The sequence below is a fragment of the Catharus ustulatus genome, chromosome 29 (genome assembly GCF_009819885.2).
Source record: "Catharus ustulatus isolate bCatUst1 chromosome 29, bCatUst1.pri.v2, whole genome shotgun sequence".
Taxonomy (NCBI): domain Eukaryota; kingdom Metazoa; phylum Chordata; class Aves; order Passeriformes; family Turdidae; genus Catharus; species Catharus ustulatus.
In genome coordinates this window covers 2,162,501-2,184,107 of record NC_046249.1, presented here as the reverse complement: position 1 = coordinate 2,184,107, position 21,607 = coordinate 2,162,501, and the positions used below count along the sequence as shown (strand labels likewise).

General features: G+C 61.7%; 2 protein-coding genes across 2 annotated transcripts in view; both read left to right on the top strand.

Moving 5' to 3' along the window:
• Positions 1-1,710: 1,710 nt before the first annotated feature.
• Positions 1,711-13,650, top strand: TM6SF2 (transmembrane 6 superfamily member 2). Its single transcript, XM_033082153.1, has 10 exons — positions 1,711-1,799; positions 4,595-4,707; positions 6,398-6,495; positions 7,474-7,577; positions 9,862-9,944; positions 10,037-10,161; positions 10,239-10,340; positions 12,250-12,342; positions 12,416-12,535; positions 13,372-13,650. The coding sequence occupies exons 1-10, from the start codon at positions 1,711-1,713 to the stop codon at positions 13,576-13,578; spliced, it is 1,134 nt and encodes a 377-aa protein (XP_032938044.1). The 3' UTR covers positions 13,579-13,650.
• A 2,065-nt stretch (positions 13,651-15,715) lies between these two features.
• Positions 15,716-21,607, top strand: part of HAPLN4 (hyaluronan and proteoglycan link protein 4) — a 15,680-nt gene continuing 9,788 nt past the window's right edge. Inside the window, exons 1-3 of the mRNA XM_033082154.2 lie at positions 15,716-15,777; positions 17,301-17,427; positions 20,943-21,305. Coding sequence (XP_032938045.1) covers positions 17,301-17,427; positions 20,943-21,305 — 490 coding nt within the window. The 5' untranslated portion in view covers positions 15,716-15,777. The remainder of the gene's footprint in view (positions 15,778-17,300; positions 17,428-20,942; positions 21,306-21,607) is intronic.

Genomic DNA, 21,607 nt, shown 5'->3' with positions numbered 1-21,607 from the left:
CAGGGGAAAAAAATATTTCCAGGGGAATAAAAAATATTTCAGGGGAAAAAAAAATATTTCAGGAAAAAATAAATATTTCAGGGGAAAAAAAGTATTCCAGGGGATAATAAAATATTCCAGGGGGAAAAAAAATATTCCTGGGGGGGAAAAAATATTCCTGGGAAAAAAAAAATATTTCAGGGAAAAAAAAGATATTCCAGGGGAAAAAAAAATATTCCCAGGGGGGAAAAAATATTTCAGGGAAAAAAAAATATTCCAAGGGAAAAAAAAATATTTCAGGAAAAAAAAATAAATATTCCAGGGGGAAAAAAAATATTCCTGGGGGTGGAAAAAACATTCCCGGGGGAAAAAAATATTCCAGGGGGAAAAAAAAAAACAATATTCCTGGGGAAAAAAAATATTCTCGGGGAATTTTTATCGACCCATTCCCAACCCTGGGAATGCCGAGTTTGCTTCGATCCTCCCGAAAATTCAGGAATAAAGTTCAGGAATTCTGGATTTCCTTCAATCCTCCCGAAAATTCGGGATAAAAGTTCAGGAATTCCAAGTTTGCTTCAATCAATCCTCCCAAAAATCCCGGATAAAGTTTCGGGAATTCTGCATTTCCTTCAATCCTCCCGAAAATCCCGGATAAAGTTTCGGGAATTCCGGGTTTCCAGCGGGATGCGCGGGGCGCTTGGAGCGGCCGCTCTCGATCCCTCTGTCCCTCCGTGTCCCCCTGTCTGTCCCTGTCCCTCTGTCCCCCTGTCCCCGCCCGTGTCCCCTGGCTGTCCCTGCCCCTGTCCCCACCCGTGTCCCCCTGTCTGTCCCTGTCCCCCGGTCGCTCCGTGTCCCCTGTCTGTCCCTGCCCGGTGTCCCCTGTCTGTTCCTGTCCGTGTCCCCTGTCCCTGCCTATGTCTCCTGTCTGTCCCTGCCCGTGTCCGTGCCCGTGTCCCCTGTCACTGCCCGCGTCCCCACCTTTGTCCCCCTGTCCTTCCCCTGTCCCCCGGTCGCTCCGTGTCCCCTCTCTGTGCCTGCCCGTGTCCCCACCCGTGTCCCCATGTCCCTGCCCGTGTCCCCTGCCCATGTCCCCTACCTGTCCCCACCCGTGTCCCCACCCCTGTCCCTGCCCTGTCCCTGCCCGTGTCCCCTGCCCGTGTCCTCCTGTCCCCACCCGTGTCCCCTGTCTGTCCCTGCTCCTGTCCCTGTCCGTGTCCTCACCCATGTCCCCTGTCTGTCACTGCCCACGTCCCCACCCGTGTCCCCCTGTCCTTCCCCGTGTCCCCTGTCTGTCCCTGCCCCTGTCCCTGCCCGTGTCCCCTGTCTGTCCCTGTCCGTGTCCCCCTGTCCCTGCCCCTATCCCCACCCCTGTCCCCGCCCGTGTCCTCCTGTCCCCACCCGTGTCCCCTGTCCGTGTCCCCTGTCTGTCCCCACCCGTGTCCCCACCCGTGTCCCCGGTCTGTCCCCACCCGTGTCCCCACCCCTGTCCCCTGCCTGTCCCTGCCCATGTCCCGCTGTCCCTGTCCCCACCCGTGTCCCCACCCGTGTCCCGCTGTCCCCACCCGTGTCCCCGGTCTGTCCCCGCCCGTGTCCCGTGTCCCGCTGTCCCCACCCCTGTCCCGTGTCCCCTGTCCCGTGTCCCGGTGTCCCGGGGCTCTGTGGCTTTAAGGCGCTGCCCGGGGCAGTCCCGGGGCCGAAGTCCGCGTTCCCGGTGCTGCCGGCGGGGCCGGGATGAAGCTCCGGGAGGGCCCGGCCGCCCTGGCCGCCCCCCTGCTCGCCCTCCCGGTGGCCTTGGGGGTCAGCGGTGTCACCTCCCTGGAGTGAGTGCGGACCGGGAGGGACCCCCGGGACCGGAGAGACCCCCGGGAGTGGGGAACGGGAACGGGGACTGGGAACGGGGAACGGGGAGAGAGCCCCGGGAATGGGGAACGGGGAGTGGGGACCGGGAGAGACCCCCGGGACCGGAGAGACCCCCGGGAGTGGGGAACGGGAACGGGAACTGGGAATGGGGAGAGACCCCCGGGAATGGGGAACGGGGACCGGGAGAGACCCCCGGGAACGGGTAACGGGAACGGGGACTGGGAATGGGGAACAGAGAATGGGGACCGGGAGAGACCCCCGGGAGTGGGGAATGGGGAATGGAAAACGGGGAGAGATCACCGGGACCGGAGAGACCCCCGGGAGTGGGGAACGGGGACGGGGACTGGGAATGGGAACGGGGAGAGAGCCCCGGGAATGGGGAACGGGAACGGGGACTGGGAATGGGGAACGGGGAATGGGGACCGGGAGAGACCCCCGGGAATGGGGAACAGGGGCTGGGAACGGGAAGAGACCCCCGGGAATGGGAAACGGGAACGGGGAGAGACCCCCGGGAGTGGGAAACGAGAACGGGGACTGGGAATGGGGAGAGATCCCCGGGAATGGGGAGTGGGGACCGGGAGGGACCCCCGGGAGTGAGGAATGGGGAATGGAAAACGGGGAGAGATCACCGGGACCGGAGAGACTCCCGGGAGTGGGGAACGGGAACGGGGAGAGACCCCCGGGAATGGGGAGAGACCTTTGGGAATGGGGAAAGGGGAGTGGGGACCGGGAGAGACCTTCGGGACCGGGAGAGACCCCTGGGAATGGGGAACGGGAACGGGGAGAGACCCCCGGGAATGGGGAACGGGGACTGGGAATGGGAACGGGGAGAGAGCCCCGGGAATGGGGAACGGGAACGGGGAGAGACCCCCGGGAGTGGGAAACGGGAACGGGGAGAGACCCCCGGGAGTGGGAAACGGGAACGGGGACTGGGAATGGGGAGAGACCCCCAGGAATGGGGAATGGGGAGTGGGAACCGGGAGAGACCCCCGGGAGTGGGAAACGGGAACGGGGAGGGACCCCTGGGAATGGGGAACGGGGAGAGATCTCCTGGAACGGGGGACGGGGAGTGGGGACCGGGAGAGACCCCTGGGAATGGGGAACGGGAACGGGGAGAGATCCCTGGGAGTGGGGAACAGGGAGTGGGAATGGAACAGGGAGTGGGGAGCGGGGCATGGGGATAGTGAGGGATTCCCCGGATCGGGAGAGACCCCCGGGAATGGGGAATAGGGAATGGAACAGGGAATGGGGAGCGGGTCCCGCCGGGGGAGGGGGCTGGAGGCGACCCCGCTGCTCCCGGGGTGGGATCGGGCTGGGACGGGAGCGATCCCCGCTGGAATCGGGGTCACATCCTCGGGAACCCGTCCGGACCTGTCCCCAAGCCAGGGGAGAGGGCTGGTCCTGGATCGGGGAATCCATCCCGGGACAGGGATAGAGACTGGGGCTATCCCAAAACCGGGAATCCATCCCGGGACAGGGGCTGGGGCTGGGGCTATCCCAAAACCGGGAATCCATCCCGGGACAGGGACAGGGACAGGGGCTATCCCAAAACCAGGAATCCATCCCGGGACAGGGGTTATCCCGGATTTGGGAATCCATCCCGGAACAGGGACAGGGGCTGGGGTTATCCCAAAACCGGGAATCCATCCCGGGACAGAGACAGGGGTTATCCCGTTTCTGGGAATCCACCCCGGGACAGGGGCTGGGGCTATCCCAAAACCGGGAATCCATCCCGGGACAGGGGCTGGGGCTATCCTGGATTTGGGAATCCATCCCTGGACAGGGACAGGGGCTATCCCGGTTCTGGGAATCCATCCCGGGCCAGGGACTGGGGCTATCCCGGTTCTGGGAATCTATCCCGGGACACGGGCTGGGGCTATCCCGGGTCAGAGGATCCAGTCCCGGGGTTCCCATGGGAAGGCTGCAGGTGGGATTTTCCCGCTGGATTTAAATCCCCTCTGGAAGTGCAGACCCCATAGAGCCTCTCTCAGTGATCCCAAATCCCGGGAATTGGGGGAGATCCCAAATTCCGACCCTGGAGATCACAAATCCCGACCCTGGAGATTCCAAATCCTGGGAATTCGGATGATCCCGGCTCGGGGAGATCCCAAATCCTGGGAATTGAGGTGATCCCGACCCTGGAGATCCCAAATCCCGGGAATTCAGGAGATCCCGACCCCGGAGATCCCAAACCCGGGGAATTCAGGAGATCCCGATCCTGGAGATCCCAAATCCCAGGAACTGGGGTGATCCTGACCTCGGAGATTCCAAATCCTGGGAATTCAGGAGATCCCGACCCTGGAGATCCCAAATCCCGGGAGTTTGGGTGATCCCAATCCCGGAGACCCCAAACTCCGGGGACTGAGGATGATCCCAACCCCGGAGATCACAAACCTGGGGAATTCAGGAGATCTCGATCCTGCAGATCCCAAATCCCGGGAATTGGAGTGATCCCGACCCCGGAGATCCCAAATCCCAGAAATTCAGGCGATCTCGACCCTGCAGAGCCCAAATCCCGGGAATCGGGGTGATCCCGGCCCGGGGAGATCCTAAATCCCGGGAATTCAGGAGATCCCAAATCCCGACCCCGGAGACCCCAAATCCTGATCCTGGAGACCCCAAATCCCGACGATTGGGGTGATCCCGACCCTGCAGACCCCAAATCCCGGGGATTGGGGTTGATCCCCACCAGTCGGGGTTTTTGGGATTTGGGATCGGGGCCGTGCCGGCTCCTGCAGCGTCCCCGATCCCACAGCGGCTCCCCCGGGCTGGCCCTGGCTGCGATCCTGGCGCTCTTCGGCCTCATCGCCCTCCTCATCCTCATCCTCTGCGGCGGCGCCGGGCTCGTGCAGGACCCGCTGTTCTGCCGTGAGACACCGGGATGGGAGTGGGGTGTGGGGTGTGGGGTGTGGGGTTTGGGGTTTGGGGTTTGGGGTTTGGGATTTGGAGTGTGGGAACTGGAGTTTGAGGTTTGGGAGCTGGGGATTTGGGGATTGGGGTTTGGGATCTGGGGTGGGTTTGGGATTTGGAGTGTGGGGTTTGAGGTTTGGAATCTGGGGTTTGGGATTTGGAGTCTGGGATCTGAGGTTTGGGGTTTGGGCTGTGGGGTTTGGGGTGTGGGGTTTGGGATTTGGGATCTGGGGTGGGTTTGGGATCTGGGATTTGGGATTTGAGATCTGGGATTAGGGATTTGGGGTTTGGGATCTGGGGTTTGGAATCTGGGGTTTGGGATCTGGGATCTGGGATTTGGGGTTTGGAATCTGGGGTTTGGGATTTGAGATCTGGGGTTTGGGTTTGGGGTTTGGGATCTGGGGTTTGGAATCTGAGGTGTGGGAACTGGGATTTGGGATCTGTGTTCCGGGGTTTGGAGTTCGGGGTTTGGGAACCGGGGTTTGAGGTTTGGGAGCTGGGATTTGGGGATTGGGGTTTGGGGTGTGGGATCTGGGGTTTGGGGTTTGGGATTTGGGATCTGGCATGGGTTTGGGGTTTGGGGTTTGGGGTTTTGGGTTTGGGATTTGGGATCTGGCGTGAGTTTGGGATCTGGGATCTGGGATTTGGGGATTTGAGGCTTGGGATTTGGAGTTTGGGGTTTGGAGTGTGAGAACTGGGGTTTGAGGTTTGGGAGCTGGGGATTTGGGGATTGGGATGTGGGTTTGGGATTTGGGATCTGGGGTGGGTTTGGGATTTGGGGTTTGGGGATTGGAGTGTGGGGATTGGGGTTTGGGGATTGGACTGTGGGGGTTTGGGTTGTGGGGGTTTGGGATTTGAGATTTGGGGTTTGGGAGCTGGGATTTGGGGTTGGGAGTTTGAGATCTCGGATTTGGGATTTGAGATTTGGGGATTGGGGTGTGGGGGTTTGGGGTTTGGGAACTGGGATTTGGGATCTGTGATCTGGGGTTTGGGATGTAGGGTTTGGGATCAGGGATTTGGGATTTGAGGTTGGGGATTTGGAGTTTGGAATTTGGGGTTTGGGATCTGGGATCTGGGGTTTGGGGATTGGGGTTTGGGGTTTGGGATTTGGGATTTGGGGTCCGGGGTTTGGGGTATGGGATCTGGGGTTTGGGGTGTGCAGTTTGAAATCTGGAGTTTGCAGTTCAGGGTTTGGAAACTGGGGTTTGAGGTTTGGGAGCTGGGGTTTGGGGTTTGGAGTTTGGGATCTGTGATCTGGGGTTTGGGATTTGGACTTTGGGATCTGTGATCTGGGGTTTGGGATTTGAGATCTGGGGTTTGGGGTTTGGGATCTGGGGTGGGTTTGGGATGTGGGGTTTGGGATCCGGGATTTGGGATTTGAGGTTTGGGATTTTGGGTTTGGGATTTGGGGTTGGGGGTTTGGAGTCTGGGATTTGGGGGGAGCTGTGCGACCCACATGGAGCAGGAATTTGGGATCTGGGATCTTGGATCTGTGATTTGGGGTTTGGGATCAGCGATCTGGGGGGAGATGTGGCACCTGCACAGGGCAGGGATTTGGGATTTGGGATTTTGGGGGACCCCGCACGGAGCAGGGATTTGGGGTTGGGATTTTGGGGGACCCCACACGGAGCCCCCCCTCTCCCCGCAGTGTTCGTGGTGTTCTCCTTCGCCTCGGCCGTGGATTTGGTGATCGCGCTGGAGGAGGACGGGATCATCTCGGGCTTCGCGGAGCTCTACGTGCGGGAGGTGCCAGCCCCGGACCCCCGGTGTCACCCGGGGTCCCCACCCCTGCTGTGACCCCCGGTGTCCCCACCCGGTGTCCCCACCCTCGGTGTGACCCAGTGTCGCTGCCCCCGGTGTGATTCTCCCGGTGTCCCCCCGGTGTGTCCCGATGTCACCCCCCGTTGTCCCCCCAGTGTGTCCCCCCCCGGTGTCCCCCCCCGGTGTCCCTTCCCGGTGTCCCCGCAGGGCGATCCCCGTTCCCGGTGTGTCCTGCTGTCCCCTCCCGGTGTCCCCCCAGTGTGACCGGCTGTCCCTTCCCGCTGTCCCCATTCCCGGTGTCCCTTCTCGGTGTGTCCCGATGTCCCCTCTGCTGTCCCCACCCGCAGTGTCCCCATCCCCGGTGTCCCCCGCTGTCCCCGCAGGGCGATCCTCATTCCCGCTGTCCCCACTCCTGATGTCCCCATTCCCGGTGTCCCCCGGTGTGTCCCCGTGTCCCCATCCCCGGTGCCTCTTCCCGGTGTCCCCCGGTGTCCTCGCAGGGTGATCCCCCGCTCCCGGTGTCCCCCCGGTCTGTCCCGGTGTCCCCATCCCCGGTGTCCCCATCCCCGGTGTCCCCGCAGGGCGATCCCATTCCCACTGTCCCCATTCCCAGCGTCCCCTCGGTGTCCCCACTCCCGTTGTCCCCATTCCCACTGTCCCCATTCCCGCTGTCCCCATCCCCGGTGTCCCCGCTGTCCCTACAGGGCGATCCCATTCCCGGTGTCCCCATCCCCACTGTCCCCACTCCTGCTGTCCCCACTCCTGCTGTCCCCATTCCCGGTGTCCCCGCTGTCCCCGCAGGGTGACCCCCATTCCCACTGTCCCCATTCCCAGTGTCCCTCCGGTGTCCCCATTCCCGCTGTCCCCATCCCCGCTGTCCCCATTCCCGCTGTCCCCATCCCCGCTGTCCCCGCTGTCCCCATCCCCGCTGTCCCCATCCCGCTGTCCCCGCTGTCCCCGCAGGGTGACCCGCACCTCCGCACGGCTCACGGGCTCCTCACCTGTTACTGGGACGGCTCCGTGCACTACGGGCTCTGCGTGGCCATGGCCGGGGCGCTGGGGCGCAGGTGGGACCCGAGGGGGATGGAAAATCCCAAATTACTGAGGAGGGGGCTGGGAAATCCCAAAATCCTGAGGAGGGGGCTGGGAAATCCCAAATTCCTGAGGAGAGGGCTGGAAAATCCCGAATTTCCTGAGGAGGGGGCTGGGAAATCCCAAATTACTGAGGAGGGGGCTGGAAAATCCCGAATTTTGAGGAGGGGGCTCAGGAGGGATCCTGGATGGGCTCAGGGGGCTCCTGGTGGGTGAAAAATTGAAAATTCCTGAGGAGGGGGCTCCCAGTAAATGGCAAAAAAAAATCCCGAATTTTGAGGTGGGGTCTCCCAGTGGATGACAAATCCCGAATTTTGAGGAGGGGGCCGGGCTCAGGGGGCTCCCGGTAGGTGGAAAATCCCGAATATTGAGGAGGGGTCTCCCAATGGATGAAAAATCCCAATTTTGAGGAGGGGTCTCCCAATGAATGACAAATCCTGAATTTTGAGTAGGGGTCTCCCGGGGTGGGAGTGACAAATCCCAATTTTGAGGAAGGGTCTCCCGATGGATGACAAACCCCAATTTTGAGGAAGGGTCTCCCGATGGATGACAAATCCCGAATTGTAAAGAGGGGTCTCCCAGTGAGTGGCAAAAAATCCCGAATTTTGAGGAGGGGTCTCTCAGTGAGTGACAAATCCCAATTGTGAGGAGGGGTCTCCCGGTGATCCTGGCGAGGAGAGGGATGGAAAATCCCGAATTTTGAGGAGGGGTCTCCCAGGGTAGGAGTGACAAATCCCGAATTTTGAGGAAGGGTCTCCCGATGGATGACAAATCTCAAATTGTGAGGAGGGGGATCCCAGTGTGGGGGGGAAATCCCGAATTTTGAGGAGGGGTCTCCCGGGGTTGGTGGAAAATCCCGAATTTTGAGGAGGGGTCTCCTGGGGTGGAGGTGACAAATCCCAATTTTGAGGAGGGGTCTCCCAGGGTGGGAGTGACAAATCCCAATTGTGAGGAGGGGTCTCCCAATGAGTGACAAACCCGAATTTTGAGGCGGGGTCTCCCAATGAGTGACAAATCCTGAATTTTGAGGCGGGGTCTCCCGGGGTGGGAGTGACAAATCCCAAATTTTAAGGAGGGGTCTCCCAATGGGTGACAAATCCCAATTTTGAGGCGGGGTCTCCCAATGGATGACAAACCCCAATTGTGAGGAGGGGTCTCCTGGTGATCCTGGCGAGAGAGGGATGGAATATCCCGAATTGTGAGGAGGGGTCTCCCAGGGTGGGAGTGACAAATCCCAAATTTTAAGGAGGGGTCTCCCAATGGGTGACAAATCCCAATTTTGAGGAAGGGGCTCCCGGGCTGGGAGTGACAAATCCCAAATTTTGAGGAGAGAGATGCCAGTGGGGGTGGAAAATCCCGAATTTTGAGGCGGGGTCTCCCGATGGATGACAAATCCCAAATTTTAAGGAGGGGTCTCCTGGGGTGGGCTTGACAAATCCCGAATTTTGAGGAGGGGTCTCCCAGTGGGGGTGGAAAATCCCAAATTTTGAGGAGGGGTCTCCCGGACTGGGAGTGACAAATTCCAAATTTTGAGGAGGGAGATGCCAGTGGGGGCGGAAAATCCCGAATTTTGAGGAGGGGTCTCCCAATGAATGACAAATCCTGAATTTTGAGGCGGGATCTCCCGGGGTGGAGGTGACAAATCCCAATTTTGAGGAGGGGTCTCCCAATGAGTGACAAACCCCAATTTTGAGGAGGGGTCTCCCAATGAATGACAAACCCCAATTTTGAGGAGGGGTCTCCTGGGCTGGGAGTGACAAATCCCAGATTTTAAGGAGGGGTCTCCCAGGGTGGGAGTGACAAATCCCAATTTTGAGGAGGGGTCTCCCGATGAGTGACAAACCCGAATTTTGAGGAGGGGTCTCCCGATGAGTGACAAATCCCGAATTGTGAGGAGGGGTCTCCCGGTGATCCTGGCGAGAGAGGGATGGAAAATCCCGAATTTTGAGGAGGGGGCCGGGCTCAGGGGGCTCCTGGTAGGTGGAAAATCCCGAATTTTGAGTCTGGGTCTCCCAAGGTGTGGGTGACAAATCCCAAATTTTAAGGAGGGGTCTCCCAATGGGTGACAAATCCCAATTGTGAGGAAGGGTCTCCCGATGAATGACAAACCCCAATTTTGAGGAAGGGTCTCCCAATGAATGACAAACCCGAATTTTGAGGAGGGGTCTCCCGATGGATGACAAACCCCAATTTTGAGGAGGGGTCTCCCAATGGATGACAAACCCCAATTTTGAGGAGGGGTCTCCTCTGCCCCCGCAGGAAGAATTACCGCTCCCTCTCTCTCTTCTGGCTGGGCTCGCTCCTCATGAGCGCCGTGGTTTTCCTGCTGGGCAACCTGATCGGTACCGTGGGGAGGGGGCTGCGACCCCCGGGGGTGGGGAGGATGAGGAGGGGGATGAAGGCTCCTCGCCCACCCCCCTTTCTGTCCCCACAGGGAAATACAGCTCGGAGCTGAGCCCGACCTTCCTCCTCAACCTGCCCTACCTCCTCCTCCTCACCTGGGCCGGCCTCCGCCTCTTCCAGCAGCCCCGAGCTCTGCCCACCCTCAGCCCCGACAAGGTTTGAGGGGTTGGGGGTTTATTTTTGGGGAGGGGGATGGATTGGAAAGGGAAAAAATCCCGATTTTCCCGCGGCAGATCGCGGAGGAGCAGCGCAAAGCTCTGAGCCGGCGGCCTCGGGATTTGTTCCTCATCCTCATCCTCATCATCACCGCGGGCTTCACCTTCTTCAGGGGGATGGTGAGAAATGGGGAGGGGTCTGGAGGGGTCTTGAAGGGATTTTCAGGGGTATTGGAGGGGTCCTGGAGGGGTTCGGGGGATGCTGAAGGGGTTCAGGGCAGGGTCTGGAGGGGTTCAGGATGGTTCTGGAAAGGTTCGGGGGGTCCTGGAGGAGTTTGGGAGGTTCTGGAGGGGATGCTGGGGGGTCTTGAGGGGTTCCTGGGGGGTCTTGAGGGGGTTCGAGGGGATTTTCAGGGGGTTCGGGGGATCCTGGAGGGGTTCGGGGGGGTCTTGGAGGGGTTGGGGGGGGCGGTCTGGAGGGGTTGGGGGGGGCGGTCTGGAGGGGTTCAGGATGGTTCTGGAAAGGTTCGGGAGGTCCTGGAGGAGTTTGGGGGGGTCTGGAGGGGTTTGGGGGGGTCTTGGAGGGGTTTTGAGGGGATCTTGAGGGGGTTCAGGAGGGTCCTGAGGGATTTGGGGAGGTCCTGGAGGGGTTCAGGATGGTTCTGGAAAGGTTCGGGGGGTCCTGGAGGAGTTCCTGGGGGTACTGGAGGGGTTTGGGGGTTCTTGAGGGGATTTTCAGGGGGTTCAGAGGGGTCCTGGAGGAGTTGGGGGGGGGTCTGGAGGGGTTTGAGGGGGGTCTGGAGGGGGTTCGAGGGGATTTTCAGGGGATTTGGAGGGGTCCTGGAGGAGTTTGAGGGGTTCTGGAGGGGGTCCTGAGGGGTCCTTGAGGGATTCCTGGGGGGGTCTTGGGGGGTTTCGAGGGGATCTTAAGGGGATTCGGAGGGGTGCTGGAGGGGTTCGGGGGGGTCTTGGAGGGGCTCGAGGGTGTTCTGGAGGGGTTTGGGGGGATCTTGAGGAGTTTGGGGAGGTCTTGAGGGGGTTCGGGGGTGCTGAGGGGTTTGGGAGGGGGGTCTTGGGAGGGTCCTGAAGGGTTGGAGATGTCTTGGAGGGCTGCAGAGGGGTCCTGGAGGAGTTCAGGGGGGTCCTGGAGAGGTTCGAGGGTGTTCTGAAGGGGTTAGGGGGATGGGTCTGGAGGGGTCCAGGATGGTTCTGGAAAGTTTGGGGGGGTCCTGGAGGGGTTCAGAGGGGTCCTGGAGGAGTTTGGGGGTTCTGGAGGGGGTCCGGGGGGGTCTTGAGCGGTTTCGAGGGGATCATGAGGGGATTTGGAGGGGTGCTGGAGGGGCTCGGGGGGAACCCTGGAGGGGTTCGAGGGTGTTCTGGAGGGGTTTGGGGAGTCCTGGAACATCTTGGGGAACCGGTTCCTGGAGGATCCCTGGGATCCCGAGGAGGATCCTGGGGGTCCCGGGGAGGATCTCACTGGTCTCGGCGGTCCCTGGGAGGATCCCGGCGAGGGTCTCGGTGGTCCCGAGGAGGATCCTGGGGAGGATCTCAGTGGTCCCGGTGGTCCCGAGGATGATCCCGGGGGTCCCGGTGGTCCCGAGGATGATCCCGGGGGTCCCGGTGGTCCCGAGGATGATCCCGGTGGTCCCGAGGATGATCTCGGTGGTCCCGGAGATGATCCCGGGGGTCCCGAGGATGATCCCGGTGGTCCCGAGGATGATCTCGGTGGTCCCGGGGATGATCCCGGTGGTCCCGGGGGTCCCGAGGATGATCCCGGTGGTCCCGGAGATGATCCCGGGGGTCCCGAGGATGATCCCGGTGGTCCCGAGGATGATCTCGGTGGTCCCGGGGATGATCCCGGGGGTCCCGAGGATGATCCCGGTGGTCCCGGTGGTCCCGAGGATGATCTCGGTGGTCCCGGTGGTCCCGAGGATGATCCCGGTGGTCCCGGTGGTCCCGAGGAGGATCCCGGGGTGGATCCCGGTGGTCCCGAGGATGATCCCGGTGGTCCCGGGGATGATCTCGGTGGTCCCGGGGATGATCCCGGGGGTCTCCCCCCGCCGCCCTCACCCCCCCCGTGCCCCCCCAGGTGGTCCTGGACTGCCCGGCCGATCCCTGCTTTGACTACACCTACCTGCACGAGCCGTACCTGCGCGACCCCGTGGGCTACCCCAAAGTGCAGGTGAGGGGGGGTCCGGGACCCCCTCCGGGGCCACCGGGGCCACCCGGGGTGACAATCGGGGCTGTCCCCGCAGATGTTGATCTACCTGTTCTACCTGCTGCCCTTCCTGCTGCTCGCCATCTACGGGCTGGCCGTGCCCGGCTGCTCCTGGCTGCCCGACTGGAGCCTGCTGGCGGCCGGAGCCGTGGCGCAGGTGGGGGAAATCTGGGATTTTGGGGGGGAAAAATATCGGGATTTTGGGGGGAAAATTCTGGGGTTTGGGGGGAAAAAATACTGGGATTTGGGGGGAAAAATTCTGGGGTTTAGGGGGGAAAATATCGGAATTTAGGGGAAAAAATTCTGGGGTTTGAGGGGAAAAATTCTGGGATTTAGGGGGGGAAAATTCTGGGATTTAGGGGGGGAAAATTCTGGGATTTAGGGGGAAAAATTCTGGGGTTTGGGGAAAAAATTTTGGGATTTGGGGGGGAAAATACCGGGATTTGATGGGAAAAATTCTGGCATTTAGGGGGGGAAATACCGGGATTTTGGGGGGAAAATATCGGAATTTGGGGGAAAAAATTCTGGGATTTGGGGGAAAAATTTTGAGATTTAGGGGGGAAAATTCTGGGATTTGGGGGGGGAAATTCTGGGATTTGGGGGAAAAATTCTGGGGTTTGAGGGAAAACTACTGGGATTTAGGGGGGGAAATTCTGGGATTTGGGGGAAAAATTCTGGGGTTTGAGGGAAAACTACTGGGATTTGGTGGGGAAAATCCCGGGATTTAGGGAGGAAAACTCGGGGATTTTGGGGGGAAAAAATTCTGGGATTTAGGGTCGGGGTTTGCACCCTTTAGGGACAGGAGTTTGCACCCTTTAGTACCGGGGTTTGCACCTTTTGGGGTCGGGGGGCTGCACCCTTTGGGACCAGAGCTTTGCACCTTTTAGGACCGGAGTTTTTTAGGGTCGGGAGTTTCGCACCTTTTAGGAACGGGGATTTCTCACCTTTTGTTGCCATTCCCCTCTGACGCCCCCTCCCCACCGCTGTCCCCAGGCTCAGTTCGCCCACGTGGGCTCCTCGCTGCACTCCCGGACCCCGTTCCCGTACCAGACCCCGGACGAGTCCCTGTGGAGTTTCCTCCTCTCCAACGCGCTGTACGCGCTGGGCCCGCAGCTCCTGGCGCTGCGCTGCCTGCGCTGTCCCGCTTTCTTCCTTCCCGTGCCTGGCCCGGGCCTGGCCCGAGCCAAAAAGTACCAGTGACTTGTCCTGCTGTCCCTCTGGCATTGGTGTCACCGCCCTGCGGCTGCTGTCCCCATCCCTGGGTTCCTGTCCCCATCCCTGGGCTGCTGTCCCCATCCCTGGGTTGCTGTCCCCGCCCCGGGGGTGTTGTCACCATCCCTGGGTTGCTGTCCCCACCCCGGGGGTGTTGTCACCATCCCGGGGGTGTTGTCACCGTCCCTGGGTTGCTGTCCCCATCCCGGGGGTGTTGTCACCATCCCTGGGTTGCTGTCCCCATCCCGGGGGTGTTGTCACCATCCCTGGGTTGCTGTCCCCATCCCTGGGGGTGTTGTCACCATCCCGGGGGTGTTGTCACCATCCCGAGGGTGTTGTCACCCTCCCTGGGTTGCTGTCCCCAAGCCGGGGGATCCCGCCCGGTGCCTCTCGCCCCACTCCGAGCGCTGGGACCAGAGGTGACCGCAGAGGTGACCCCAGAGATGTCCCAGAGGTGTCCCCAGAGGTGGCCCCAAAGATGTCCCAGAGGTGTCCCGAAAGGTTACCCCAGAGGTGACCCCAGAGATGTCCCAAAGGTGTCCCCAGAGGTGTCCCCAAAGGTGACCCCGAGGTGACTCCACAGAAGTCACAGAGGTGACCCCAGAGATGTCCCAGAGATGTCCCAGAGATGTCCCAGAGGTGACCCCAGAGATGTCCCAGAGCCGTCCCCAGAGGTGTCCCAGAGGTGACCCCAGAGATGTCCCCAAGGTGACTCCACAGAAGTCACAGAGGTGACCGCAGAGATGTCCCAAAGGTGTCCCAGAGGTGACCCCGAGGTGACTCCAGAGATGTCCCAGAGGTGACCCCGAGGTGTCCCAGAGGTGACCCCAGAGATGTCCCCGAGGTGTTCCCGAAGTTGTCCCCTAGAGGTGACCACAGAGGTGTCCCCGAGGTGACTCCAGAGTGTCCCAGGGGTGTCCCCAGGGATTTTCCGCTCCCCTCAAAAGCCGCGGGGACATCGGGAGTGACCGCGGGGACATCGGGAGTGACCGCGGGGACATCGGGAGTGGCCGCGGGGACATCGGGGGTGACCGTGGGGACATCGCTGCAGTGCCAGCCCTGCCCTTGTGTCCCTGCTGGGGTCGCAGGAGCCGCGGTCCCGGTCCCGTCCCGGTGAATCCCGGTGGATCCCGGTGGTCCCATCCCGGTGGTCCCGGTCCTGTCCCGGTGAATCCCGGTGGATCCCGGTGATCCCGGTCCGGTCCCGGTGGTCCCGGTGCCCCAGACCGGGTGGGCACAGCCCCAGGGGGTCGCCGGTCCCCAAATAAAGGAGCCGAGGTTCGCTCCGAGTCCCCCCGTGCCCGGCGGGGACACCGGGGTCACCCCCGCAGCACCCCCGGGAGTTTCGGGGGGCTGGGCCGGGGGTCCCTGGGGGTGCCAGGGGGGGCTGGGGGTGCGGGAGGGGCTCGGGTGGGTTTGGGATTTTGGGGGGGTGGGCACACGACCAGGGGGTGGTACCGGGATTTTGGAATGATGCCCGCACGGTCAGTGTGGGATTTTTTTAGGGTGGTACCGGGATTTTTGGGGTGTCACCCGCACGGTCGGTGTGAGATTTTTTTGGGGTGGTACCGGGATTTTGGGGTGACACTCGCACGGTCAGTGTGAATTTTTTTTGGGGCCGTACCGAGATTTTCGGGCGACATCCGCAGCGTCGGAGTGAGATTTTTTTGGGGGTGGTACCAGGATTTTGGGGTGTCACCCACAACGTCGGTGTGAGATCTTTTTGGGGTGGTACCGAGATTTTGGGGTGACACCCACACGGTCGCTGTGAGATTTTTTTGGGGGTGGTACCGAGATTTTGGGGTGACACTCACCGGGTCGGTGTGAGATTTTTTTAGGGTGGCACCGAGATTTCGGGGTGCGTGCCAAGCTGCGGCCGGCCGGGCACAGCCGCCCTTGCGGTGCCCGCTGCGGGGATTTACCGACCCAGCTCCGGCCCGGCGGTCCCGGCGGTACCGGGGATGCTCCGGTAAACCCCGGGCGGGTCCGTGACCTTGGCGAGCAGCGGGGCCGGGCCGAGCTCCCGGTGTCGCTCCCTTCGCGGAGCCGCACCGGCGGTACCGGGGGAGGTACCGGGGCTGTACCGGGGGTGGCACCGGGGGTGGCACCGGGGGTGGCACCGGGGGCGGTACCGGGGGCGGTACCGGCGGCACCATCGCGCTCCCGCGGGCCGGCACCGGGCACACGGTGAGTGCGGGGCTGCGGCCGCCGCTTCCTCTCGGGGACACCGGGACGGGACCCCCGGTACCGGGAGGGATGCGGAGGGCGGGGGTGGCTCTGTACGAACCGGGGACGGGAACGGGGCTCCCCCCTCGCTGCACTGTCCCCGCCCGGACACCGGAGTCCCGCAGCTCCGGGGCTGCAGCCGCAGTGTCCCGCACTGCAACACCGCACCGGGGCAGCGGCCGCCGAGCGCCGCCACCGGCACCGAGACCGGGATCAACACCGGGACCGGCACCGAGACCGGGATCAACACCGGGACCGACACCGGGACCGGCACCGGGACCCCCGCGGGGCTGCCCCGCTCCTCTTGCCCCCGCAGCGGACTCCGGAATGCCCCGGGGGTTTTTTCCCACTCCCCCTGCCCCCACCGGGCACCGGGACCCCCACTCCATCCTCCCTCGGTCCGGCCACCGGGGTTGCCCCGCTCGCCCTCAGCCCGGGTTTGGCACCGCGACCACCGCGACCACCGCCCCCTGTCCCCGTGCTTGGCACCGGGAGGGTCTGACCCGCTTCTCCCGTGATGATTGGGCACCGAGACCCCCGGGAGGGGTTTGCCCACCCCTCCCAACCCCTCGGAACGGGCACCGGGACCCCCGGGGGGCTTTGCCCACCCCTCCCAACCCCGTAGATCGGGCACCGAGACCCCCGGGAGGGTCTGACCCGCTTCTCCCGTGATGACCGGCCACCGGGACCCCCGGCGGGGGGTTTACCCACCTCCCCCAGCCCCGAGGATCGGGCACCGGGACCCCCGGGGGGGGTTTGCCCACCTCCCCAACCCGCAGATCGGGTACCGGGACCCCCGGGAGCGTCTGACCCCCTCCTCCCGTGATGACCGGGCACCGGGACCCCCGGGGGGGGCGGTTTGCCCACCCCTCCCAACCTCTCGGATCGGTCACCGGGACCCCCGGGAGGGGCTGCCCCGCTTTTTGTGCCCCTCGAGCGGACCCCGAGCTCCCCCAGCCCCCCGGACACGGCACCGGGACCCCCGGGGGGGTTTGCCCACCCCTCCCAACCCTCAGATCCGGCACCGGGACCCCCGGGAGGGGCTGTCCCCTCTCTCCCCCTGCCCCAAATCCGCTCCCCTGCCCACGCCGGCATTTGGGGCACCCCAAGATCGCGGGGCTGCCCCGAGGAGGGGGGGGGCTGTGCTTGGGGAGGGGGCGCACCCTTGTGGGGGGGTCTCGGGGGTCTCCTCCGCCCTCTCCGCGCCCGTCGGTTCCGTTTCCAGCCGTGCCATAAATAACTCAGGAGATGAATTATTCATCCCTCCAGGGAGCCGGTGGGGCTCGCCGAGTTCCGAGCCGGGTTTGGGGGGTCCCTGTGGGGTCTCTTTGGGGTCGGGGGGGTCCCTATGGGGGCTGAGTGACCCCCCCAACCCTTCCCGACCCCCGATGGGCACGGGGTGGGTGCTCGGTCACTCCTGGGGTTCCCCTTAACCGCGTGGGGATTTTTTTGGGGGTGCTGAAAGTCCCGTCCCCCCAATTTAGATGCGTCCCCAAATCCCCTGGGCCGCGCTGTTACTCGCCACCGTGGTCGCCACCGTGGTCGCCACCGAGCTCGCCAACGAGGCGCTGCCCGATGCCCGCGGCAGGAAGAAAGTTGTTCACGTCATGGGTGAGTGGGGTCGCGATCCTGGGGAGGGTTTGGGGTGGGGTTGGGGTCGGGGGAGCCCCTGCGGCCGTTTTGGGGTGTGATGGGCAGCAGGGCACGGCCCGGGGGTGTGGAGTGTCCCCCGTGTGTCCCCCGTGTGTCCCCTCTGTGTTCCCCCCCGTGTGTCCCCAGTGTGTCCCCTCTGTGCTGTGGGACAGTCCCGGGGTGTCCCGAGCTCCCTTTGGGGTTTGGAGAGTCCGGCGGAAAAAGGGGGTTGGACCCAAAGTGTGACCCCATATCTTAGTCCTGTCTTGTACCTAAAAGAGGGGAATTGACCCCAAAATGTGATCCCATACCCCCATCCTACCTTGTCCCTAAAATAAGGGAATTCCTCAAATATCCGCATCCTGCCTTGTCCCTAAAAAAGAGAATTTGCCCCCAAAGTGTGATCCCACATCCCCATCCTGCTTTGTTCCTAAAAGAGGAGAATTGACCCCAAAGTGTGACCCCACATCCCCATTCTCTGTTGTCCCTAAAAGAGGAGAATTGACCCCAAAGTGTGACCCCACATCCCCATTCTGTCTTGTCCCTAAAAGAGGGGAACTCAACCCAAAAACGCTCCCACATCCCCATCCTGCCTTACCCCCAAAATAGGACAATTGTCCCCAAAGTGTGACCCCACATCTTAATCTTGCCTTGTCCCTAAAAGAGGGGAATTCCTCACATATCCCCATCCTGCCTTGTCCCTAAAAAAGAGAAATTCCCCCCACAGTGTGACCCCATATCCTCATCCTACTTTGTCCCTAAAAGAGGGGAATTCAACCCAAAAGGTGCTCCCACATACCCACCCTGCTTTGTCCCTAAAATAGGACAATTGTCCCCAAAGTGTGACCCCACATCTTAATCCTGTCTTGTCCCTAAAAGAGAGGAATTGTCCCCAAAGTGTGACCCCATATCCCCATTCTGTCTTGTCCCTAAAAGAGGGGAACTCAACCCAAAAATGGTCCCACAGCCCCATCCTACCTTACCCCCAAAAGAGGGGAATTGTCCCCAAAGTGTGACCCCACACCCCATCCTGCCTTGACCCTAAAATAAGGGAATTCCTCACATATCCACATCCTGTCTTGTCCCTAAAAAAGAGAATTTCCCCCCACAGTGTGACCCCACATCCCCATCCTTCCTTGTCCCCAAAAGAAGGGAATTGTCCCCAAAGTGTGACCCCATACCCGCATCCTGCTTTGCTCCTAAAATAAGGGAATTCCTCACATATCCACATCCTGCCTTGTCCCTAAAAAAGAGAATTTCCCGCCAAAGTGTGACCCCACATCCCCCCCTACTTTGTCCCCAAAATAGGACAATTGTCCCCGAAGTGTGACCCCACATCCTCATCCTGCCTTGTCCCTAAAAGAGGAGAATTCCTCCCATATCCCCATCCTACTCTGCCACTAAAAGAGAAAAATTGTCCCCAAAATGTGACCTCACACTTCAGACATCGCTGTGCCAGCCCCGGGATGATGTCAGGTCCCCTGGACAGGTTCCTGTGTGACCCCCGTGTCCCCTCAGAGGGTGACAGCAGTGCTGTGGTGACACAGAGAGCCCTGGGATGGTGTCAGGTCCCTGTGTGACTCTCGTGTCCCCCCTCAGAGGGTGACAGCGCTACCGTGGTGACACAGACACCCCAGGTCCCCATGGCAGGTCCTTGTGTGACCCTCCTGTCCCGTGTCCCCTCAGAGGGTGACAGTGGCGCCATGGTGACACAGACACCCCCGGGATGGTGGCAGGTCCCTGTGTGACATCGGTGTCCCCCCTCAGAGGGTGACAGCGGTGCTGTGGTGACACAGACACCCCTGAGATGGTGTCGGGTCTGTGTGTGACTCTCGTGTCCCCTCAGAGGGTGACAGCGGTGCTGTGGTGGCACAGACAGCTCTGGGATGGTGTCAGGTCCCTGTGTGACCCCTGTGTCCCCTCTCAGAGGGTGACAGCAGTGCTGTGGTGGCACAGACACCCCAGGTCCCCTGGGCACAGGTCCCTGTGTGATCCCTGTGTCCCGTGTCCCTCTCAGAAAGTGACAGCGGTGCCCTGGTGGCACAGAGAGCCCTGAGATGGTGTCAGGTCCCTGTGTGACCCCTGTGTCCCCTCTCAGAGGGTGACAGCAGTGCCGTGGCTGTGCAGACACCCCCGGGGTGGTGTCAGGTCCCTGTGTGACTCTCGTGTCCCCTCAGAGGGTGACAACGGCGCCGTGGTGGCACAGACAGCTCTGGGATGGTGGCAGGTCCCTGTGTGACTCTCGTGTCCCCCCTCAGAGGGTGACAGGGGTGCCGTGGTGGCACAGCCCCGGGATGGTGTCAGGTCCCCTGGGCACTGACCCCCGTGTCCCTTGTCCCTCTCAGAAGGTGACAGTGGCGCCGTGGTGGCACAGACAGCTATGGGATGGTGTCAGGTCCCTGTGTGACTCTCGTGTCCCCTCAGAGGGTGACAGTGGTACCAAGGTGGCACAGACACCCCTGGGATGGTGGCAGGTGCCCTGGGCATTGACCCCCGTGTCCCTTGTCCCCCTCAGAGGGTGACAATGGCACCGCGGTGACACAGAGAGCTCTGGGATGGTGTCAGGTCCGTGTGTGACCCCCGTGTCCCCCCTCAGAAGGTGACAACGGTGCCGTGGTGACACAGACACCCCCGGATGGTGTCAGGTCCCCTGGGCACAGGTCCCTGTGTGACCCCTGTGTCCCCTCAGAGGGTGACAGCGGTGCCGTGGTGGCACAGACACTCCCGGGATGGTTTCAGGTGCTCTGGGCACTGACCCCCGTGTCCCTTGTCCCCCTCAGAGGGTGACAGGGGTGCCATGGTGGCGCAGACAGCTCTGGGATGGTGGCAGGTCCCCTGGGCAGGTCCCTGTGTGACATCCGTGTCCTGTGTCCCCTCAGAGGGTGACAGCAGTGCTGTGGTGGCACAGACACCCCCGGGATGGCGTCAGGTCCCTGTGTGACCCTAGTGACCCCCTTGTCCCCTCAGAGGGTGACAGCAGTGTCGTGGTGACACAGACACCCCAGGTCCCCATGGCAGGTCCTTGTGTGACCCTCCTGTCCCTTGTCCCCTCAGAGGGTGACAGCGGCGCCATGGTGGCACAGAGAGCCCTGAGATGGTGGCAGGTCCCTGTGTGACTCTCGTGTCCCCTCAGAGGGTGACAGTGGTACCGTGGTGGCACAGACAGCTCTGGGATGGTGGCAGGTCCCCTGGGCACAGGTCCTTGTGTGACATCCGTGTCCCGTGTCCCTCTCAGAGGGTGACAGTGGTGCTGTGGTGGCACAGACACCCCCAGGATGGCGTCAGGTCCCTGTGTGACTCTCGTGTCCCTCTCAGAAGGTGACAACGGTGCCGTGGTGGCACAGAGAGCCCCGGGATGGTGTCAGGTCCCTGTGTGACTCTCGTGTCCCCTCAGAGGGTGACAGCGGCGCCGTGGTGGTGCAGACAGCCCCGGGATGGTGGCAGGTCCCCATGGCAGGTCCTTATGTGACCCTCCTGTCCCTTGTCCCCCTCAGAAGGCGACAGCGGCGCCGTGGTGGTGCAGACAGCGCCGGGCAAGGTGGTGACCCACCGCGGCGGCACCATCATCCTGCCGTGCCGTTACCACTACGACATCTCCGCGCACGACCCCGCCGAGATCCGCCTCAAATGGACCAAAGTGACAGAACCCATGACATTTGTGGATGTGTTCGTGGCTCTGGGCAAGGCTCGCCGGGCGTTCGGGCCCTACCGGGGCCGCACGGCCCTGCAGGAGGACGGCGTGGGCGACGCCTCGCTCATCATCCGCAACGTCACCCTGCAGGACTACGGGCGCTACGAGTGCGAGGTGACCAACGAGCTCGAGGATGACACCGGAGTGGTCAAACTGGACCTGGAAGGTGGCTGGGGATGGGGGCAGGGTGAAAATCAGGGTGGGTGTTGTTGGGTTGTTGGGGTGGAAGGGGAGGGGTGGGATGTTTTGGGGGTGGAGAATGGGAAATGTGGTTTTTTTTGGGGGGTGGGGGTGTGGTTTTGAGGGGTTTCAGGCGGTTTTTATAGATGGGATTGTGGTTTTTCTAAATGGTAGAGGAAAATCTTCTGGGGTTTGGGGGTGCCTGTAGTTCTCCTGGAGTTTGGGGTTTCAAATCAACACCAAACCTCCCTCTCAGGGCTGATTTCTCCCCAAAAAACAACCCCCAAA

Excerpts from the sequence above, each read along its gene's own strand:
- TM6SF2 (XM_033082153.1), top strand. The coding sequence starts at position 1,711 with ATGAAGCTCCGGGAGGGCCCGGCCGCCCTGGCCGCCCCCCTGCTCGCC. Across the intron at positions 12,343-12,415 it reads TGGGCTACCCCAAAGTGCAG|ATGTTGATCTACCTGTTCTA; the intron begins GTGAGGGGGGGT and ends CTGTCCCCGCAG. Across the intron at positions 12,536-13,371 it reads CGGCCGGAGCCGTGGCGCAG|GCTCAGTTCGCCCACGTGGG; the intron begins GTGGGGGAAATC and ends CGCTGTCCCCAG.